The sequence below is a fragment of the Teleopsis dalmanni genome, chromosome 1 (genome assembly GCF_002237135.1).
Source record: "Teleopsis dalmanni isolate 2A chromosome 1, ASM223713v2, whole genome shotgun sequence".
Lineage (NCBI taxonomy): Eukaryota > Metazoa > Arthropoda > Insecta > Diptera > Diopsidae > Teleopsis > Teleopsis dalmanni.
The window spans coordinates 143,716,898-143,734,912 of record NC_051846.1 but is presented as its reverse complement, the minus strand read 5'-3'; the positions used below and the strand labels follow the sequence as shown (position 1 = coordinate 143,734,912).

The 18,015-nt window shown below is 27.0% G+C and overlaps 2 protein-coding genes across 3 annotated transcripts in view; both read right to left on the bottom strand.

Moving 5' to 3' along the window:
• The window catches only part of LOC119669165 (delta-sarcoglycan), a 95,110-nt gene extending 82,854 nt beyond the window's left edge, over positions 1 to 12,256 (bottom strand). Inside the window, exon 1 of the mRNA XM_038078968.1 lies at positions 11,401 to 12,256. The gene's annotated coding sequence lies outside the window, so the exon portion shown is untranslated. The remainder of the gene's footprint in view (positions 1 to 11,400) is intronic.
• Positions 12,257 to 15,172: 2,916 nt separating this feature from the next.
• LOC119669164 (cAMP-dependent protein kinase catalytic subunit alpha-like) lies at positions 15,173 to 16,830 on the bottom strand. 2 transcript variants are annotated; one of them, XR_005251577.1, is made up of 3 exons: positions 16,709 to 16,830; positions 15,461 to 16,653; positions 15,173 to 15,398 (listed from the first exon to the last, which is right to left on the bottom strand). XR_005251577.1 is itself a non-coding variant. In XM_038078967.1 (2 exons), the coding sequence occupies exon 2, from the start codon at positions 16,582 to 16,584 to the stop codon at positions 15,568 to 15,570; it is 1,017 nt and encodes a 338-aa protein (XP_037934895.1). In that variant the 5' UTR covers positions 16,585 to 16,653; positions 16,709 to 16,830; the 3' UTR covers positions 15,173 to 15,567. The 2 variants fall into 2 exon arrangements, 1 of the variants encoding a protein (XP_037934895.1); XM_038078967.1 differs by having other exon boundaries at positions 15,173 to 16,653.
• Positions 16,831 to 18,015: the final 1,185 nt, after the last annotated feature.

Below are 18,015 nucleotides of genomic sequence, written 5' to 3'. Positions count from 1 at the left end.
AAATGGATTAATTTTATAAAAAAAAATTAATAAAAATATTTATGCCAAAATAATTTGAAGCCTACGTTGTAAAAATGATAATTATTTGTAAAAATTAAAAGTTAAACCTAAAAGGAATGGTTCAAAACCATAAATAACATGTTTGATATTTGTAATTAATATCAGGGTAAATAAAGAAATAGAAACGTATCTTCAATAAATTAGCTAAGAAAGTATAGCTTAACATTTCTACCTTAGACATCCTTCCCCAAATGTCTCTCCTTCTCTCTTATAAGAAGAACTCCAGAAATAAAACCCTTGTAAGCGCGAGACGTCGTCGACGTCGCCGATGCCTAGTGCCGCTACTGTATATTTCTACAGATACTTTAAGGATTTCAAATGTAAGAAGAAACTTTTAAGTATTTTTAACATAATTAACATTTATTAATAACTCTTCAAACGCTTATATCTCATTTAATAAGCAAAATGCTTATTTATATGTAGTCGTAAAATTTCAAATAATTTTCAAAATCGCTAATTATACTTAAATATTTTTAGTTATTTGCTATTAAATTTTGGTAAGTTTTATTTATTAAATACATAAATATTGAAAATATAAAATTAAAATTGAAGAAAAAAACATGAAATTTGTCTAATGCTATTTATATTAATTTTTCATTATGAAATTTCTGTTGCTTTAAAATAACGAAAATAAATTTTCTGTCACAAATAATTTCGGTTTGAAAATGTTAATTAACTAAAAATTAAATTATCATCAACGTAAATGTAACAAGATAAAATACCGCAACTAAACAAACAGAAAAGTCAAGATACAGACATTTATTCCATTTATTTTTGGTTTCATTTGGCAACATGAAGTGCGCTCGTACTCGTTACTCGTATGTGACAAAAAGTCAACTCAAACTCAAACTAAAAATACAAAATGCAAAAATTTCCAAATATTATTTTGTGTTTAAGGATTTCAGCATTCAGAATTTCAGCATTTAAGTAGTTTACCGCAAAATGCAATGAATTATATTGCGAATGCGACTGCGACTGCGAATGCGACTGCGACTGCGATTGCGACTGCAAATGCAAAAGTAAAAGTAGCTGATGGCTCCACGGTGAGTGGAGTCGCTTTTATCTAGCATGAGTGGAAGATGAGTGTAGGATAACAGTTGCTAAGGATTGTTGAAAATTCATTTGGCATTACACACGCGGTGTCTGTAGTAATAAAACGAGTACAAGCGAACGTATATTCAAGGATATTGCACGAGTGAATGAAAACGATTCTATTATGAATGTAACCCATATTAATCCGAGCATACACATGAATGAGGGAGTTAAGATACTCTGCTGCTTTACAGAATATAAACACAGAGCTATTTGCATGGAGTGAGTCACATAATGAAATGAATGCAAATGCGATTGAGTTGATTTACTATCTGCAGACAAGCGGTTATTACATGCAAACACAATTATGCGCTGGCACACATACAAAAGTAGGAAAACACATATTGTAAGTTGTCACAAAAAGTCCATTCTCACGGGCGTAGATACGAGTACGTACGTATCTCTGCAACATACGGCAATTTTTTGGCAATACAAAAAGTTACATCCACTCACACACAAACCTATTACCGAAAACATGTGCTTAATGTTATGAATACTGCACGTTGTCCTTGCCATAAACGGAAACTTATGAAGTTGTTTTAAAGTCCTTGACAGAGGGTAATTTCAGGCAAACGCTCATTTCGTTTCGTTTACTAGAGCTGAAATTTTGAAATTTAAAAAGGGAGATAAATGTATAAAAGTTTTAGCTATTCAGGCAGACAAATCCAGAGCAGCAAGACTCCAGTGCAAAAATACAAAGTATTTCTGCATTGTCCTGCCATTACGATATCAACACGAACGCACATATGTCGTCAGATATGCTTACAGTTTTGCCTGAGCGACAATTTAATGTTGTCATTTCATTGCATTAAACTTGTATGATTCCTTCTGTTCATGCCTTGTCCTGTTTGTAATAAAGTGTCCTCTCAAAACGAATCAAAATTTAAATTGCTTCAAAATTGTTGCTTTTATTAATATTTTAAATATTATTAATGGTAGAGAAATAATGAATAAAATTGCATATGATTTACCTTCATAAATTTCTATCCTATATTCATACGTGTTTTTTATTCAGCAATAATGTGGGCTCCAGTATTTTATTATACGAAAAAATAAATAAATGACGACAGAGAATTTTACTATCGCATCACAAATTTCAATATTACTTAGTAGATTAAATTTTAAACGGCGATGTTGATAGCACTGCAATTGCTTGAAATCATTATGTGGTTAAGCAAACAGATAATTTTAAAGTTAAAGAAATGTCAATCAAAACTCTTATATTAAAATGTGATCCTTATATAGTTAACACATCGGCTGATAAGTTCATACCAATTTTAAAAACTAGCACATTTGAAATGGTACCTATCACAATGACATCCTCCTGACATTTCAATGATTTTTTATTTAATTTTATTTAGCGCAAAGGAAAGTATCATAATAGCAAAAGCTATTGATAAGTGCTACCGAAGCGAGTGCTATAGATACATCGAGACAAATGATGAGGAAGTGATATGCTATCGTCCGCACAAACATCGACAATGTCGAACGCGCTAGTCGCCCAAAATAGGTGATGACACCGTAAAACATCAAAACAATCTACAAACTCCTAAAAGGTTTCTGACTCCTAAATGGTTTCGAAGGAACGCGTCGGTTCTATTTTTCATGAACATTTATGTATGAAATAACTTTTTTCATCATGAATGCTTCGATTGCTGAGAAGTGACTAAAAGCTACGACGTGCCAACTCAGTTTGAGATATGTAATAATAGACGAAATTTCAAGCTACACTTCATTTCAAAGTTGGATCGACAGTCAGCTGAGTGGACTGCAACCAACGAGACTCGTCCAAAGTGGCCAAAAACGTAACTGACAAGTAGCAAGGTTATAACCTTCGTATTTGGTGCAACGCCTACCCACACAACTAAAGTAATAGCTTGACTCAATTCATATGTTTGAAGGAGAAAACCCTGAAACAAGAGCCTCATGTAAAGAAAAACAATTATCTTTCAAAAGACAATGCGTCGTGTCAAAAGTCGTTAGCTACCATGGCTAAATTGCAGGAATTACATGTCGAATTGCTTCGCACCCACTATATTCGCCAGAATTAGCCCCTAGCGATTACTAACTGTTCACAGGTTTCGAAAAAATGCTTCAGGAAAAGAGATTTGGTTTCGATCAAAAGTAATCTACGAAACTGATGCACATTTAAGAAATATTAAAATGTTAAAGAAGCGCTGGAATGGTTGTGTTGATTTTGGAAAAGACTATGTTAATAAAGAAAGTTAAATTTTACAAAAAATTTTATTTGTTATCCTACGGACAAGTTATATTCTAAGACAATAAGTTATATCAAATTGTCGATATATTGAACTTTTTTAAGCGAACGAAATTTATATTTATATTACAAAAATTTTTGTTACTTATAGAGACTCTGGTATCAAAATAAATAAATAAAAAAAATATCAGTCTATTATTATGCCCTTTATATTAGATTAAAAAGTAGTAAATTAACTTTTTGTCGATATTATATAGTAAAGAAAATATTTCACATTTTTTTTTTATTTTTTATACATATTTTTATCTACCAAATCTATATAGTTTTTAATTTTCAAGAAATTAATTAACCTTTATTAAATATTTTGTCCCAATTTTATTTAATATAATTATTAAACAAATTTATTTAATATAAGGCCAATAATAATATAAGGGTACAAAACGTCTTTTTTTTATTGTTAAAATTTACTTATTTTATATATATTTGTATAATATTAATCTGTTTCAGTCTGTTTGCATTTTTTTATTTTTTTTTAATAAAATATCACCAATACTATATTTAAATGATCGTATATCAACCTAGAACTGAAGTCAATATCCAGTTTCAATATTTCATACGTATATCTTATACACTCAGTTTAACTAAAAATATTTATTGAAATATATACAAAACCTTAAATTGTTTGCTAATATTGAACTCCCTACTGCGAAAGCGATTTTTTTATCTACTATATAACGCATTTGATGGTAGATACGTTTAAATAGATACATTTGCAATTGGATAAAATTTGAATAGACTGTATATAATTAATAATAATTCAAATCATATTCAACATATTCAACTACAATAATTAAGCTAAATTTCACTAAAAATAATATAACAAATTGATTTAAATTGATTTTTAGTTGACCATAGAACGGTTACGAATATTTTAAAATGTGTTTCGGGGTTCGTGTTTTGAAATATTTTTTGATTTACATTCCGCTTATATCCTTTTATAAACTGCAGATGGTACTGAGGATTAAATTGAAACTTGGTTGAATTTTAAATGTAGACTTAGGTTCTGGACACTTCAACCAATATCATAATTGGCTAGTATCTATTCACTCTAACCACAAGAGTGATTTAAAGTTCTGATTTTGTCAAATAATTTCTGCGTTTTTTAAAGAAAACGTTTACAATACTTTTAGAAACAACGTATAAACTACAGCTATATTTAATTTTAATTAATTTTATTAATAAATCTATATTAGGATATTTGAGTTTAAGCAAAGTTAAACTAAAGTAACTACAAAAGAAATAAAATTTTAGGTAGTAAACTTTTCATATTTTTTGTGATTAAAATAAATATCTTTAATATTATTTATAGAACAAACGAATGAATCGAAATAATATAAAAATGCACTAAATCATTCATTTTTATTAATAAAATTGTACTAAGATTAGTAAGGATTATACTAACATAAAGCGTAACTATGAAAATTATAAGAGAAAAAAATTTTTTCGCACTAAAAACAAATTATTTAAATTAAATTTTATTTACTGAAATTTACAGCTTTTTAAAAAAAATTTTTGCGTGTAGTGACAAAGTTGTTTAATTATTTTTTTATATAATTTAAATCTCATAGTTTATTAAGGAAACCAAACCATTTATATTGTAGTTATTAAATTATATTTGATTTTAAAAGTCAATTATGATGAATGAAATTATTTTTTTACTAGAAAAATATTCAATAAATAATCTCTTCAGTAATAATGACAGATTTGATAGAGTACAAATTATACCTTTGGTACCTACAATCTATTGTTCAGAATAATTAAATATAATAAATATTATATTTTTAAAAACACCATTGATGATGGGTATTTGGCAAATATTCGAAACAGCTGCTATTAATCATAAGATTTTGTTGTTTTACTGCATTTCGTATTTTTAAAATTAAGTTTTAAAATATTTATCTTCTATATTAATTTTTATCAAGCTAATATAAAAATGAATCATTTTTTTTTTTTTTTGATTTCAGATTATTTATTCATTTTGAATAAATTAAGTGAAATAGCTTAGCTATATTTGTTTTGAATATGTGTGTATAATATTATTGTAAAGCTCTAAATAAGAAAATCTTAATGTTATACAAAATATTCAAATTAGTGCACCACTTTTTTTAAACGAATAGAACAGTACAATAATTGTTTAAACGTATTAACGTAAAATATATAATCAACTAATGATGCAAACTAATCATAACATATTTTGAAAACATACTTATTTCCCACTTGTTAGAAATTTAACCATATTAAATTTACCATTCTACCGTACTTCAAGATAAATCAATTAGATTTCTCTCTCCAAAAAATATAATCTTCTTATAGCATCACATTGGTTTCAACTACAAACGATTCCATAAACATTTACACTTTAAGGTGCATGAAATTTAGGGGGTCCAAAAGCTGATACTATAGAACCATAGATTGTTTTAGAAATTTTTCAAATATAGTTTTACTACTACTTAAAAAGTAGTAATGTCATGGAAAAATAATAAATATTTAGCGTTTAATGTTATTTGTTATTAAATAAATTGCGTTTATTTTAGAGAAAACTAACCAACTTTTTTATGAAAGATATCTGAACTTAAAAAAATTTACTGTCCATTGTATTAGGTTTATTATCTAGAGTTGTAATTGGGCCACGCTTTTCTGAAACGTTAGTAGAGAATACTCCGAAAACAAATTTATGTATTTTTTGTGATTTAAAAACATATTATATATTAAATATTAGTGTTTTAAAGTTAAATAAGATGCGCCTTATGACGAAAAGAAACTATTTTTAAGTTAGAAGGACTCGCACAGTAATGAAGCAAAAACAACAAAAATTTTAATTAATTTATTGAAATTTGGGTGAGCATGCAACGCTGTTTCGAGTATTGTCAAGTAATCTTCATCAGTGGTATTAGGAAATATTCGAATTTCTTAATTAGTTTATAATCCATGCATAATTTGTTGGTAATTATATCATATATAATTATTAATATATATAATTTAAAAACATAATTATATATTTTTTGTGATTTTAACAAAATATATATATCTAGTGTCAAAACCAATTTATCGAGAAAAAACTTAAAAATATATAATTCGCTTTTGAGAGCTCTATATAATGATTAATATTCTAGCTGAAATAAGAAGTGCAAAAAATCATAAGACTTAGAGTTCTAGTAAACTATTTATATGCTTTATTTCAAAACTCTTATACTAATGGATAAATAAATGTTTATTTAATATTTTTATTATATTTATTTTGTACTTTAATGACTTCAATTGTTTCCAACATTTTTTACTTCTTGTATAATAAATATTTTACGTTTCAAAGTATATAATTTTCAATTTCATATTAAAAAATCTCTCATAAATACTAAAATGGATTTTAATTATTTCTATAAATAAAATATTTTTTTAAGCTAACTGAACCCCATAAAAAATAAAAAGCGTATTTCGATCACAAATAAAAGATATTCTCATTTACAAATACATAACCTCCATCAATTAATAATAAATAAATTTTATTAGTTGAAATATAATTAGTATTTTTTAATTGTCATTAAAAATTGGAAATCAGCAAGAAATAATATTAATTAAACCAGAAAAATTATTCTCATATATGCTATACATTTGTTATTAATAAAGTACAAATTAAATAAAATTAATAAAGTTCATAAATATTTTTGTACTTAATTTTATGCACAATTAAAAGTTTATATTGAAAAATTAAATTTTTATTGTACTTATAAAATAAATGTTTCAAGTATTATAAACATTCTAATGTTTTAATGGAATTTTTGATAGCGCATAAAGTGGACATAAGCAGAATTTTAATATTTAATTTAATGGCATTTAATAATTTTTATGATTTTGTATTTCAACTTGTAAAATAATTAAGCGAAACAATCAAAATAGTTATAAAATTGTATTTGTATGTACTTTTTTTTAAGTATTTTCAGCGTTATTAATTATTTCGTGATTATTACTATAATTACTACAATATTAATAATAACTATATTCAAATTTATAACTATTTTTAATTTACTTTATTTTTGATCGTACTTTATTTGTGGCTAGCGAATCGTATCGATTTACACATGGACATGCACAGCTTTAATCATCAAGGATAATGAAGGACTCAAGCATCTTTGTTAATCGAAGATTAATTGAGGTAAATACATTTAATATATTTAAAAGAAATTGGATCTTTTATTGAAAATAGAGCTTCATTATATCAAATCAAATAATAACAATTTGCTCGATTAATATCTCTGAAACCAACTCAATAGAAAAGTAATGACCTCCTCATGATTTAGATTAATCGCAAGATAATGAGAAGATTTCCCATTTCATTCTACAAATAATTGAATAATTTTTTGGTTTGCTTATTAATTTACGACTGCTTGAGACTATAATTTTTTTTTTTTAATATTAAAAATATTTTATAAGAAGTGTTTTATAGAGCATATTTTACAAAATCTTACTTTTTCACTGCTAATACTATTATTATGTTTTTTTAGTTCAACTACAGATATTATTTTTGTAATGTATAGATATTTGCATACACAATTATGAATGTCAATATACATAAAATTAACTTTTCATTTAATTTTATTTATTAATAATCGAAATAAAGTCAGCAAAGAAATAAATGTAAGAACTAATACCGATTTTTACTTTAAACTAATTAATTATATTTAATTCAAGTGGATTAATTCAAATTGAAATTATTCATTTATTTTCAATATTTAACTTAATTACTGTAGTAAATCATGTCTTTTTGTATATTCTATCAGATAAGAGATTATAGTTATGAGAAATGAAAAAAAAGTAAATGAAACCTACCCACTATCTTTCTAAGATATTTAATGTTTTAGTTTAACGTAACAACACAAAATTGGTTTCATTTAATATAAATATTTTTATGGATTTATTAAATTTATTATTTTATACATAAATAAGTCGGACTTGGCTGGTTGGTTGGTTGCAGTGGCAGGCCATAAGATAACTTAAAATGTACCTCAATTAGCGATTTTTAGCCGTTTTGCTACCTCATTCCTCGCAAGAGTCCTAGTATAGAAGAGTAAAGACTAAATCCATCCCACCGAATTTAGGTAATTTAATAGGTCTTTCATCTTCACCGTTGAGCAGTCTGATATACTATCACCAAAGTATTTTCCTAAGAACCTATATCTTCTAGACGCTGGACTCGGGCATTCACAGAGAAAATGTGGTACCGTTTTTTTCTCCTGTGGGTTTCCACAACTTCTGCAGTGACGGACTTGGCTGAACAAACAAGTCAAGTACGGCTTTAGATCAGCTGGCTAGCGAACGCTGACTCTAAGCTTCAAATTTGGCAGGACACGAGTTAATCTCTTAATACTTGCAGTCTTAAAAAATTATTTAGGAATAATTAAATATAAGAAATAATTCCAAGACCATTGATGGGTAATACTCGAAACAAGTGTATTGGTCAGCCAAACTTTCAATCAATTAAATAATTAAAAAAAGTTGTTGTTGTTGTTGTTGTACTTCACTAGTTTTCAAAACCTCTTTTACAAATAAAATAGTTTCTATTAAATAAAATAGTTAATACTGTCACAACTAACTTTAAATTAATATATAAGAAAATTGTGAAAAATAAATTAAAACTATTTTTATATTTTTTTTTAATAAAATGTATTTTAGAACAATAGAAATTTTTTGATGTTGTTAATAAATTTAAGAGTATTGAAAATGTCAAGAGTACTGAAAATTCGGTAAAGCCAATGCCATTTTTTGTATTTATTGTACAATTTACTTAATATGTAGTTTAATAAGTTTTAAAGGACTTTTATTTATCACCTGTTTATAAAATACATATAAAAATTTAATCCTCTTACAAATATCTTGACTCATATAATTTCGACAATTGCGAATTAAATTTTGCAATTCATTTATTTTATTTAAATTTATGTTATTATCTCTTTATGATATTTAAGCATATCGAAATATGTTTGTAGTCATTTAAATATATGTACAATTTTTAATAACAATTAACTGCATTGATTTTTTTATAATTTATTTAAATATTTTTAAAAAATTATTTAAATTATTTTAATATATTATAAATTTATTATTCTTGACATTACGACTTTAAATGTTTTTAATTAACATTAATTAAAATAATTGCAGTTATTTGACATTATATTACCCATTTTTTAAAGGCTAAACTCGAATTTTTAATAAATCTTAGTTAAATCTTCTTGAGCTATTTCACTTACATGATTTTGCATTTTTTAAATAACTAAAGACATTTTTAAAATAGAACAAAATACAAAATAGTTGAAATATTAAGAATATAAAAATATATTCAAAAAGTGCACAACTTTTTAAATTATTTTTAAGAATTAAATTTTAATTTTACCAATATTTCGATAATAGCCTATAGTCGTCTTCAGGGTACTTCGGTGTATAGACTCTAGTCGAAATGTTGGTGAAAGTAAAATATTATTTGTTAATATAATTTAAAAAGTTCTGTATTTTGCGTTTCAAAAATAAAATAATAAGTATAATAATAAATATATAAAATATTGATCATTAAACCATGAAAATATAATAAAAAAAAAATATGTATGTGTAATATTAAATAAAATGTATTTAATATATTTTATTAATTAATACCATAGAATGTATATAATGAACAAAAATAAAATAATAAAAGTTATTGAAAATACATAAAATATATATAATATATATAGTATATTTTATGACAAGTAAAATATACATAGTAAACTATTTTAAAATCATTTAAAATTTAATAAAAATTAAAATTAAATAATAATAATAAATGTATATATAATAATATAATAAATTGAATATAACTTTTAATTAATACAATTATGAAAAAAATAGTACCTCTACAAAACATATATAATATATATAAATAAATATATATAAATATAAAATTATATATTGAAATTAAATAATTCAAAATGTAAATTTAATTATTTAAAAGAATTATTCTACAGCTGGTTAATGATTTTGTTCGAGTATAACATATCAAGTGAATTTGTTACTGAACTTTCACAGCCAATTAATAAAACTACAGAAAAAAGTGCGGACATAAAAGCCTTTGGGTCAGTTGGTTAAGGAGCGCTGACTCTACGCTTCAAATTTGGCAGGGTACAAGTTTGCTTCTTAGTTTTTGAAGTCCCAAAAAAAATATTCTTAAGAATAATTCAATATAAGACATAATTTCAAGACCACTGATGATGGGTATTTGGCAATAATCGAAACAGCCAAAATTTAATTTATTAATTAATAATAAAATTTTAATATTGTGATTTAATGCTTTTCGAAATACCACTATAATAAAAACTAAAGTTTATATTTAGAATTTAGTTTCTTTCGCCAAAACGGAAGTTAGAATTCAATTTAAAATAATTTATAATAATTAATAAATTAATAAAAATAAATTTATTATTAACTTTATTATTTATTTTTATTTATTTATTATTATTTTATTATTATTTATGATTAAATTTATTATTAAAAATAATTAAAAATAAATTTAAAATATTATTAAAAATTCATATAAATAATAATTTATTGATATTACAACAAATTTCGAAGTGTTCAATTAAAAAGATATTTAATAGCAATAAATTCGATATAATTTGAACTGAATGAATGCAGTTCGTCCCTGAAGTACTCTTTATATGTAATCTTAAATAATACCATAAATTTAATAAACAATCTTGCCATAGTTTTAAATGCAAATTTAGTTTTGAAATGAAATGCTGTCAAATTTTATTAATTAATTTTTCACTTGTAAAAAAAGCTTTTAAATAAATGTCTTATATAATTATTTCAATAAATAAATCATTTTGAAGGGTTTGTAATATTGAGGGAACACAGACATCGGGTATGAAAACACAATTCCTCATGTGTTTAATAACAATAGAAATTTATTTAAATATTTTGTGTGATTGTAAGAGAATTTTGCTTACCTCATAATCACGTAATTGACTGTCTAAATTCGAAACTTGTTCAAGAAATTTCCAACTCAAATTTTCGGCACTTTTTCTTAGCACTGGCGAGTTCAGAGACGCACTCAGCAGATCTTTATTTATGGTTTGCTGATCTTGTTCGGATTGGCCGCGATGTGGTTGTTTCATTAAATTGATTGGGTTCGTATCGAAATTTTGCGTAACACAATCAATGTTTTCATTCAGCATCGCAACTAATTTCAATATTTTATGTACTTTCTGACATATCTAAGCACCGATAATTGACATAACGGAAAGGTATTGCGTATTTAATGAGCTCTAAAAATGCACGAGAACACATTAACATTAACAGAAAGCAACAAGAATAATTAAATCACTAAATGAATTACTAATTAATAAGTAAACAAGTGCTGCGAGTGGGTAATTATAATGGCACTAATGCGAACAGTACAGCTGGCACGCCTCCTCCAGCACTTACGCACATTTGTGCATCCAGTAAAATAATTTTCCAATCAATTGCATACGGAATGGCAGTGATTTCGGGAAGCGTGCAGGCAAATAAATGTGGAACCGCAAACAAACGCCAATTTCGGTGATTAAATTGCGCGAAAGACTTTTTCAACAAACGTTTTTACGCACGCACGCACTCACGCATTCACGCATTTACGCATTCCCAGCGCTCCGTTAGTTCACAACTGTTTTTTAATAATTCATACGCCTTCACAGAGGTTTCAATATAATTTTTCCAAAAATTCCAAAAACTTATTTTAATTTTTCGTTTGTGAAAATGTACAATTTTTCCGTGTTAGTTTTTATGTGGGCATGGCAGCAGCGGCACAGCTGTAGTGAACTGAACACGCGGACACCTTGCAAATCACTGAAAGCAAATTTTCTTTGGCAAAATTTAATCACTTTTCCGACCGTGTTCTGCGTTCTGATGTGTTGATGTGTTTTTGGAAAAGCTTTGACGTTTGCAGGCGGAAACACTTTACAGAGCAAGCGAAAAGCTTTCGTGTCAGTTTGCGCTTTGCAGACTGAGTTTGGCATGTTAAGTACACGCCGCGCCGGTTTGTTTACGTTGCTGATGTTGTTGACATTGTGGCAAGCAACACGTGGTTGTACCGGTTAGGCGCAGAATCCTCACATGTTTTCGTTCCGATTTTTTTTCATTGTTGCGTACAATAACAACAATTATATTAAGAAACACGTGCACATGTGGTACTCGAACCATAATTAACAAATATTTTGAATCAACTCAACGAATAGTGGTCACTTGGAAGGAACTCATTGTACACAGAGCGTAGACATTAGAATAAATAATCCTTATAGTAGTAGGTAATCTATCAAAATATATAAAAAAAATTAAAATGCAAAACTTTTTAAGAAGATTATAAACTGCTGATTGAATTTTTTTTATTATTATGTTGAGGCTAGTTGAGTCAGTGAACTTGAGCACTTTTACACTCTACTAACTGCGAGGTTTTTTCATAGCCCCTCTCTACGCCTTGACTAAATTATTGTTTAGCACTTCATCAGACTAAGCAATAATTGACCTCAGATCTGCATACCTCCCCGAGGAGACTGTAACCATTCTGAGATTCGATAACGCGATATTGGTAAGCCTGACAGTTTTCATAAATAATTTCAGGGCTCTATGGTTTACGTATTTTTTGATCGGATCCATCTTAAGTTTTGTTAATTTGTTACATTCATAAATAAAATATTAAGTAGGTTTAATCCTACAAAAGTTACTTCAGAGTTAATAATATTTTGGTTACATACAATAATGAATTATTATAAAATGTGAACAATTTTTTCATTGAATTTATTATTCCATATTTTGTAATATTTACAGTTAATAAATAATTAAAAATAATTCAATTATTCTTCTTGAAAAATTGCATGTAATAATTAAAGAATAATATTATTTCCAATTATATTTTTTTTCCATTCTTCGACAATACGCTATTATTCGTACTTTTTCATTCAGAGTTGCAAAAATATACCCACAACTATTAAAATAAAACATGTGAAGCACCTTAAGCAACATCTTAAGTTTTACATCTTAAGTTTCAGTGCAGCCAAACTCAAAAATCAGTCTATTGTGAATGTTCGCTGAAAATATGCTGCAAAATTCCAATCATCCATCAAAATTGTATCAGCAGAAATAATAACAAATTGCAATATATCAAAACAATAAGAATAAAAATTCTTCAATTAAGCTTTCAATTAAGTAATTTTCAGTGTAAACAACACAACAAAAAATATATGCCAAAAAAAATCATTTGACATATTTTAAAAGTGATGCCAATATGTTTCAACCAGACTTAACGTTCTTTTTCTACAACTATGAAAGAAAAAAATAGAGCTAATGTCAACGTCATCGATTGATAGATCCGCACTAAAGAAGGGTTTGCTATTCATTCACAAAATATTTTGATTAAAACTAAACGTAAAGTAAATTAGTAATATAATAAAAGCTTTTTGTCAAAATTTGTCTTCATTTCGCAATATAGACTTTGATCACACTTGGGATCAATTTCAACGTTTTTCTAACATTTCTGTTACTTCTAATGAAGTCTGCATAGAACTAACTTTAAGTCTGTCAGTTTTCGCAAATAATTTCAGGGCTCTATCCTTTATGTATTTTTTGATGGGATCAATTTTGATGTCTCTGAGTATGTCATTCGTCCTAATGTACCATGGAACTTTGAAAAGTCTTCTTAGAGCCTGGTGCAGTGTTTGAAGCTTTGCTGAACGCTACACAACCATATAGAAGTGACGGACGAATTATTTGGTTATATATGAGTTTCCTGTTCTTAATATAAACAATACATAATATTCATGATATTTAATTTAAATACAATTTATATACATAACAATTTCGATACCTTATTTACAGGTTTTCTTTTGATTTTAAAATAAGGTCCAATTTCAGTAATCACTTTTTCATTGAAGGCGTATCTCTGTTCCACCAAAAATCTTTTTACATATACAATAAAGTGATATACACTGGAAGTCAGATCCAAAATATGTAGTGCATGTAAATCAAATTCAAAGTGCAATTCATACAGATTTGCTATTGTCGTAATCGACTTAAAAAGTGATGCATTTTCTTGGTGGAAGAACAATTAACCAAATACACACCTTATAATATTTGTTATTGACTTCTTTTCAAAGTAATCCGTAAGTATTAGCTGTAACTATAAAGTAGTTTCAATGCTTATGCATTATAAATTCGAGCGAATACTAAAAGAACGATCTGTAGTACTAAACCTTATTTCAACCCGACATAGTTCGCTATTTATTTCAGTTTAATATGTACTTAGCAATATTGAAGTGTCTACATATTTTTTAAAGTATTTTTATCAAAAAGTATAGGTTATAGAATGAACACAGTGCAAATAATAATAAAAGATTTATCCTTCCTTACTGGGCTCCATTTGATGGTGCGCTTTTCCAGTATAAGTGATGATAAGGCTTTCCCAGTGAAAAATTTTAAAATACTAAATAATAAATAGCATTTTTTTACTTTTTGCTAAACTAAAATCGCAAAGTGAAATTTATTTAAAGGAAACAATAAAAAATAATAAAAAAAAATAATATTATAGTTTTTTATAATTATTCTTCTACTTATCAGCAACTTTTAAGACCCATTAGTACTCGATATTACTATCAAATTTTCTTGATATAATAAAAATATAAACACTTACTTACTTATAGACACTTTCTTTACTGATATTTGAAACTCCAGTTAAAAAATCATTGGAAATAATGAATTGATACTTGTTTTATTTGGTATAATTTGTTTTAAAACTAATGGACTGAATGTTTATCTCTGAAATAAATGATAGGACCTTATTTTTACACATGTGTATTGATTTTTAGTGCATTATGTTTGCTTAACAAGATACAAATTTTGTTGAAATGATCTCAAATGATTTGAAAATTGACATCCAACCCGAAGTAAATTTCAATCGACGGGATTGCACATATGTCTAAAATCGAAATCTGCCATATATTAAAAAATACTTAACGTACAAGTTTTCAGAATTAATACCGATTTTTTCATTGTGTTTAATAAATCCTGTTGAAAGTACTGCTCTTCTTCATAATTTTATTATACAAATAGTTATATTCACTAATCTTAAATATATATTTCCAACATTAAAAATCTTCGAATTCTTTTGGGAATAATTCATCTTGGGTAATACGTATTGGATGTTCCTCACCAAGTTCAAAATTTCTTGTATCATTAGGTGCTGTGAATATGGGAATATATGGTGGTTTTACTTTCTGTTCATATATATCCGACCAATTTAATGAATTAAACCAAAAATGATGTTTAATATCACGAACCCCATTTTTCTGATTTCCAAAACGTTTAGTTATATCAATTTGTAAAAGGTTAATTAATAGATCTTCTAATCCTTGACTAAAATGAGAATTGAACTCTATTTTACCAGATAAGATACGTGCATATATGTCCAGATGTTCTGGGGCATAAAAGGGGGTGAACCCTGCAATTAATTCATATATAAAAACACCTATCGACCACCAATCAACTGCTTTCCCATACCCTCGCGCTTGTAATATTTCAGGAGCCAAATATTCGGGTGTACCACATAACGTATAAGTGCGTCGTTTTGTATATTTGGCAAAACCAAAATCAGTCAACTTAACAAAACCATATGCATCAAGTACAATATTCTCTGGTTTCACGTCTCTGTAAACTACATCCATGAAATGTAAATATTCGATTGCAAGTATAACTTGAGAAGAGTAAAATCTAGTCATATCTTCGCTAAATCTCCTTAGTTTGCGTAGTTGTCGAAAGAGCTCACCACCAGGTACATATTCCTGTACCAAGTATAAATTTGAATTATCCTTAAAGGAATAAAAGAGTTTTACGATAAATTTGAAATTTGTTGATTGCAAGACTCGTTTCTCATTCAATGTATGTGCGACTTGATTTAATTTCACAATTTTTATCTTACACATTAACTTAATGACAAAATAGTTATCAGTAGTTTTTTGTCTAACTATGATTACTCTTCCAAATCCTCCTTGGCCAACTGTTCTTATTAATTCGAAATCTGATAGTTTTGCAGGGACTGCCCTGTTCTCGTTCCAGTTTCTTTGAAACTCAACTTTTGCCTTAACTAGCATGTCTGTCATACTCATTTTAGCAATTTTTAGAATTTATGACTTTTCAACATTTGTGATGAATGGATTAAGATCCAAGAGACCCCACTGAAATTAAACATATACTTTAAAAAGCGGGTTAAAAATTGGAAAGTCTTATTACCCCAAGCTTTTCTACGCCTTAAGTTCCATATTTTTTCTTCATAATGCTGAATTTTTACTGATTTGAAACGGAATATAACCTAGAGATGCATATTTCTGATGATTTTTACTTACAAATTTTAATTTAATGATTGACATAAAATAAATTTTGATTTTATGATTGACATAAAAATAATAAACTTTTTTTCCTGTGTTCTTGATACATATTTTCAGAGAAGTGTTACAAGTGAAATATTGGATAGAATTAGCAATACAAAGACTATAATTATAACTAAAATAAGCAATCCAATTAATTTTTAATTTTTGAATCTTAATCAAGTTTGTATGGAATACAAATTTTTAAACAGAGTGAACATTTATATTGATCATGTCAAAAAAGCATTACCTACTAGGTATTACTGCGTCTGCCTCATCTCTAATGCTACATACACACATAGTCTTTCTAATAACAGCTGGAAAATAAGTTTTAATATCAAAGCATAATTAAAAAAGCTATCTTAAGGTGATTAAAAATCAAGCGAATTAATGCTCAAAACTCACTGACTAAAAAATAGAGAGGACACCTCTTTATATATAGTTATAGAGGAATGAGCAGAGTTACCAGCTTTCAAACATACTCTTTAACACGGAAGGTGGGTTTATGGAATATCTTCAGAATTATGAAGTCGTCAGGGATAATCTTACTTTTTCCATACAGCTTAACACAATACTATCCAAAATAGGTAAATGCAAGAACGGGCACTTCATATATCAGCTCAATGCATGTGCTAAGTTTACCGATAGATTAAAACTTAAATCAGACGAAGTCACTCTAACGTCTATATCTCTTGATTCAATCTAATCATTGACATGTGGAACGTTTTTATAATTTTTCAACGCAAAAACGCAGGTTATTGAAATTTATGCAATAGAATGCCTAATAAGGCAAAGAAAAATGCCAGAATTTTTATATTTTGAAATTCAAACAGCTGCAATATACCTTTAATTTCAACCACTGAATTCAAGTTGGTAAGAAATCACAAAAATCTAATATCAGAATTGATTATATAGGAATAAAGGAATATTTCTTTGGATACATGTTCACAGTAGATTAGTCAGTAACGAAAAAGTTGACAGCTTGTGAAAAAAAACCATAACTTTCATAGAACATTTTTGAAGGACCAAAAGCTGATATTCGTTCGATCCCAACTCTATAAAATCCCGATTAATGTTATTGTCTGCCAGCATTCTGGTAGCCAAAAAATAGTCTTAGTACCTTCATACCGGTTTCATTAAACCGTATGAGGTATGAAATTATAAATCAAGAGA

Excerpts from the sequence above, each read along its gene's own strand:
- LOC119669164 (XM_038078967.1), bottom strand. The coding sequence starts at position 16,584 with ATGAGTATGACAGACATGCTAGTTAAGGCAAAAGTTGAGTTTCAAAGA.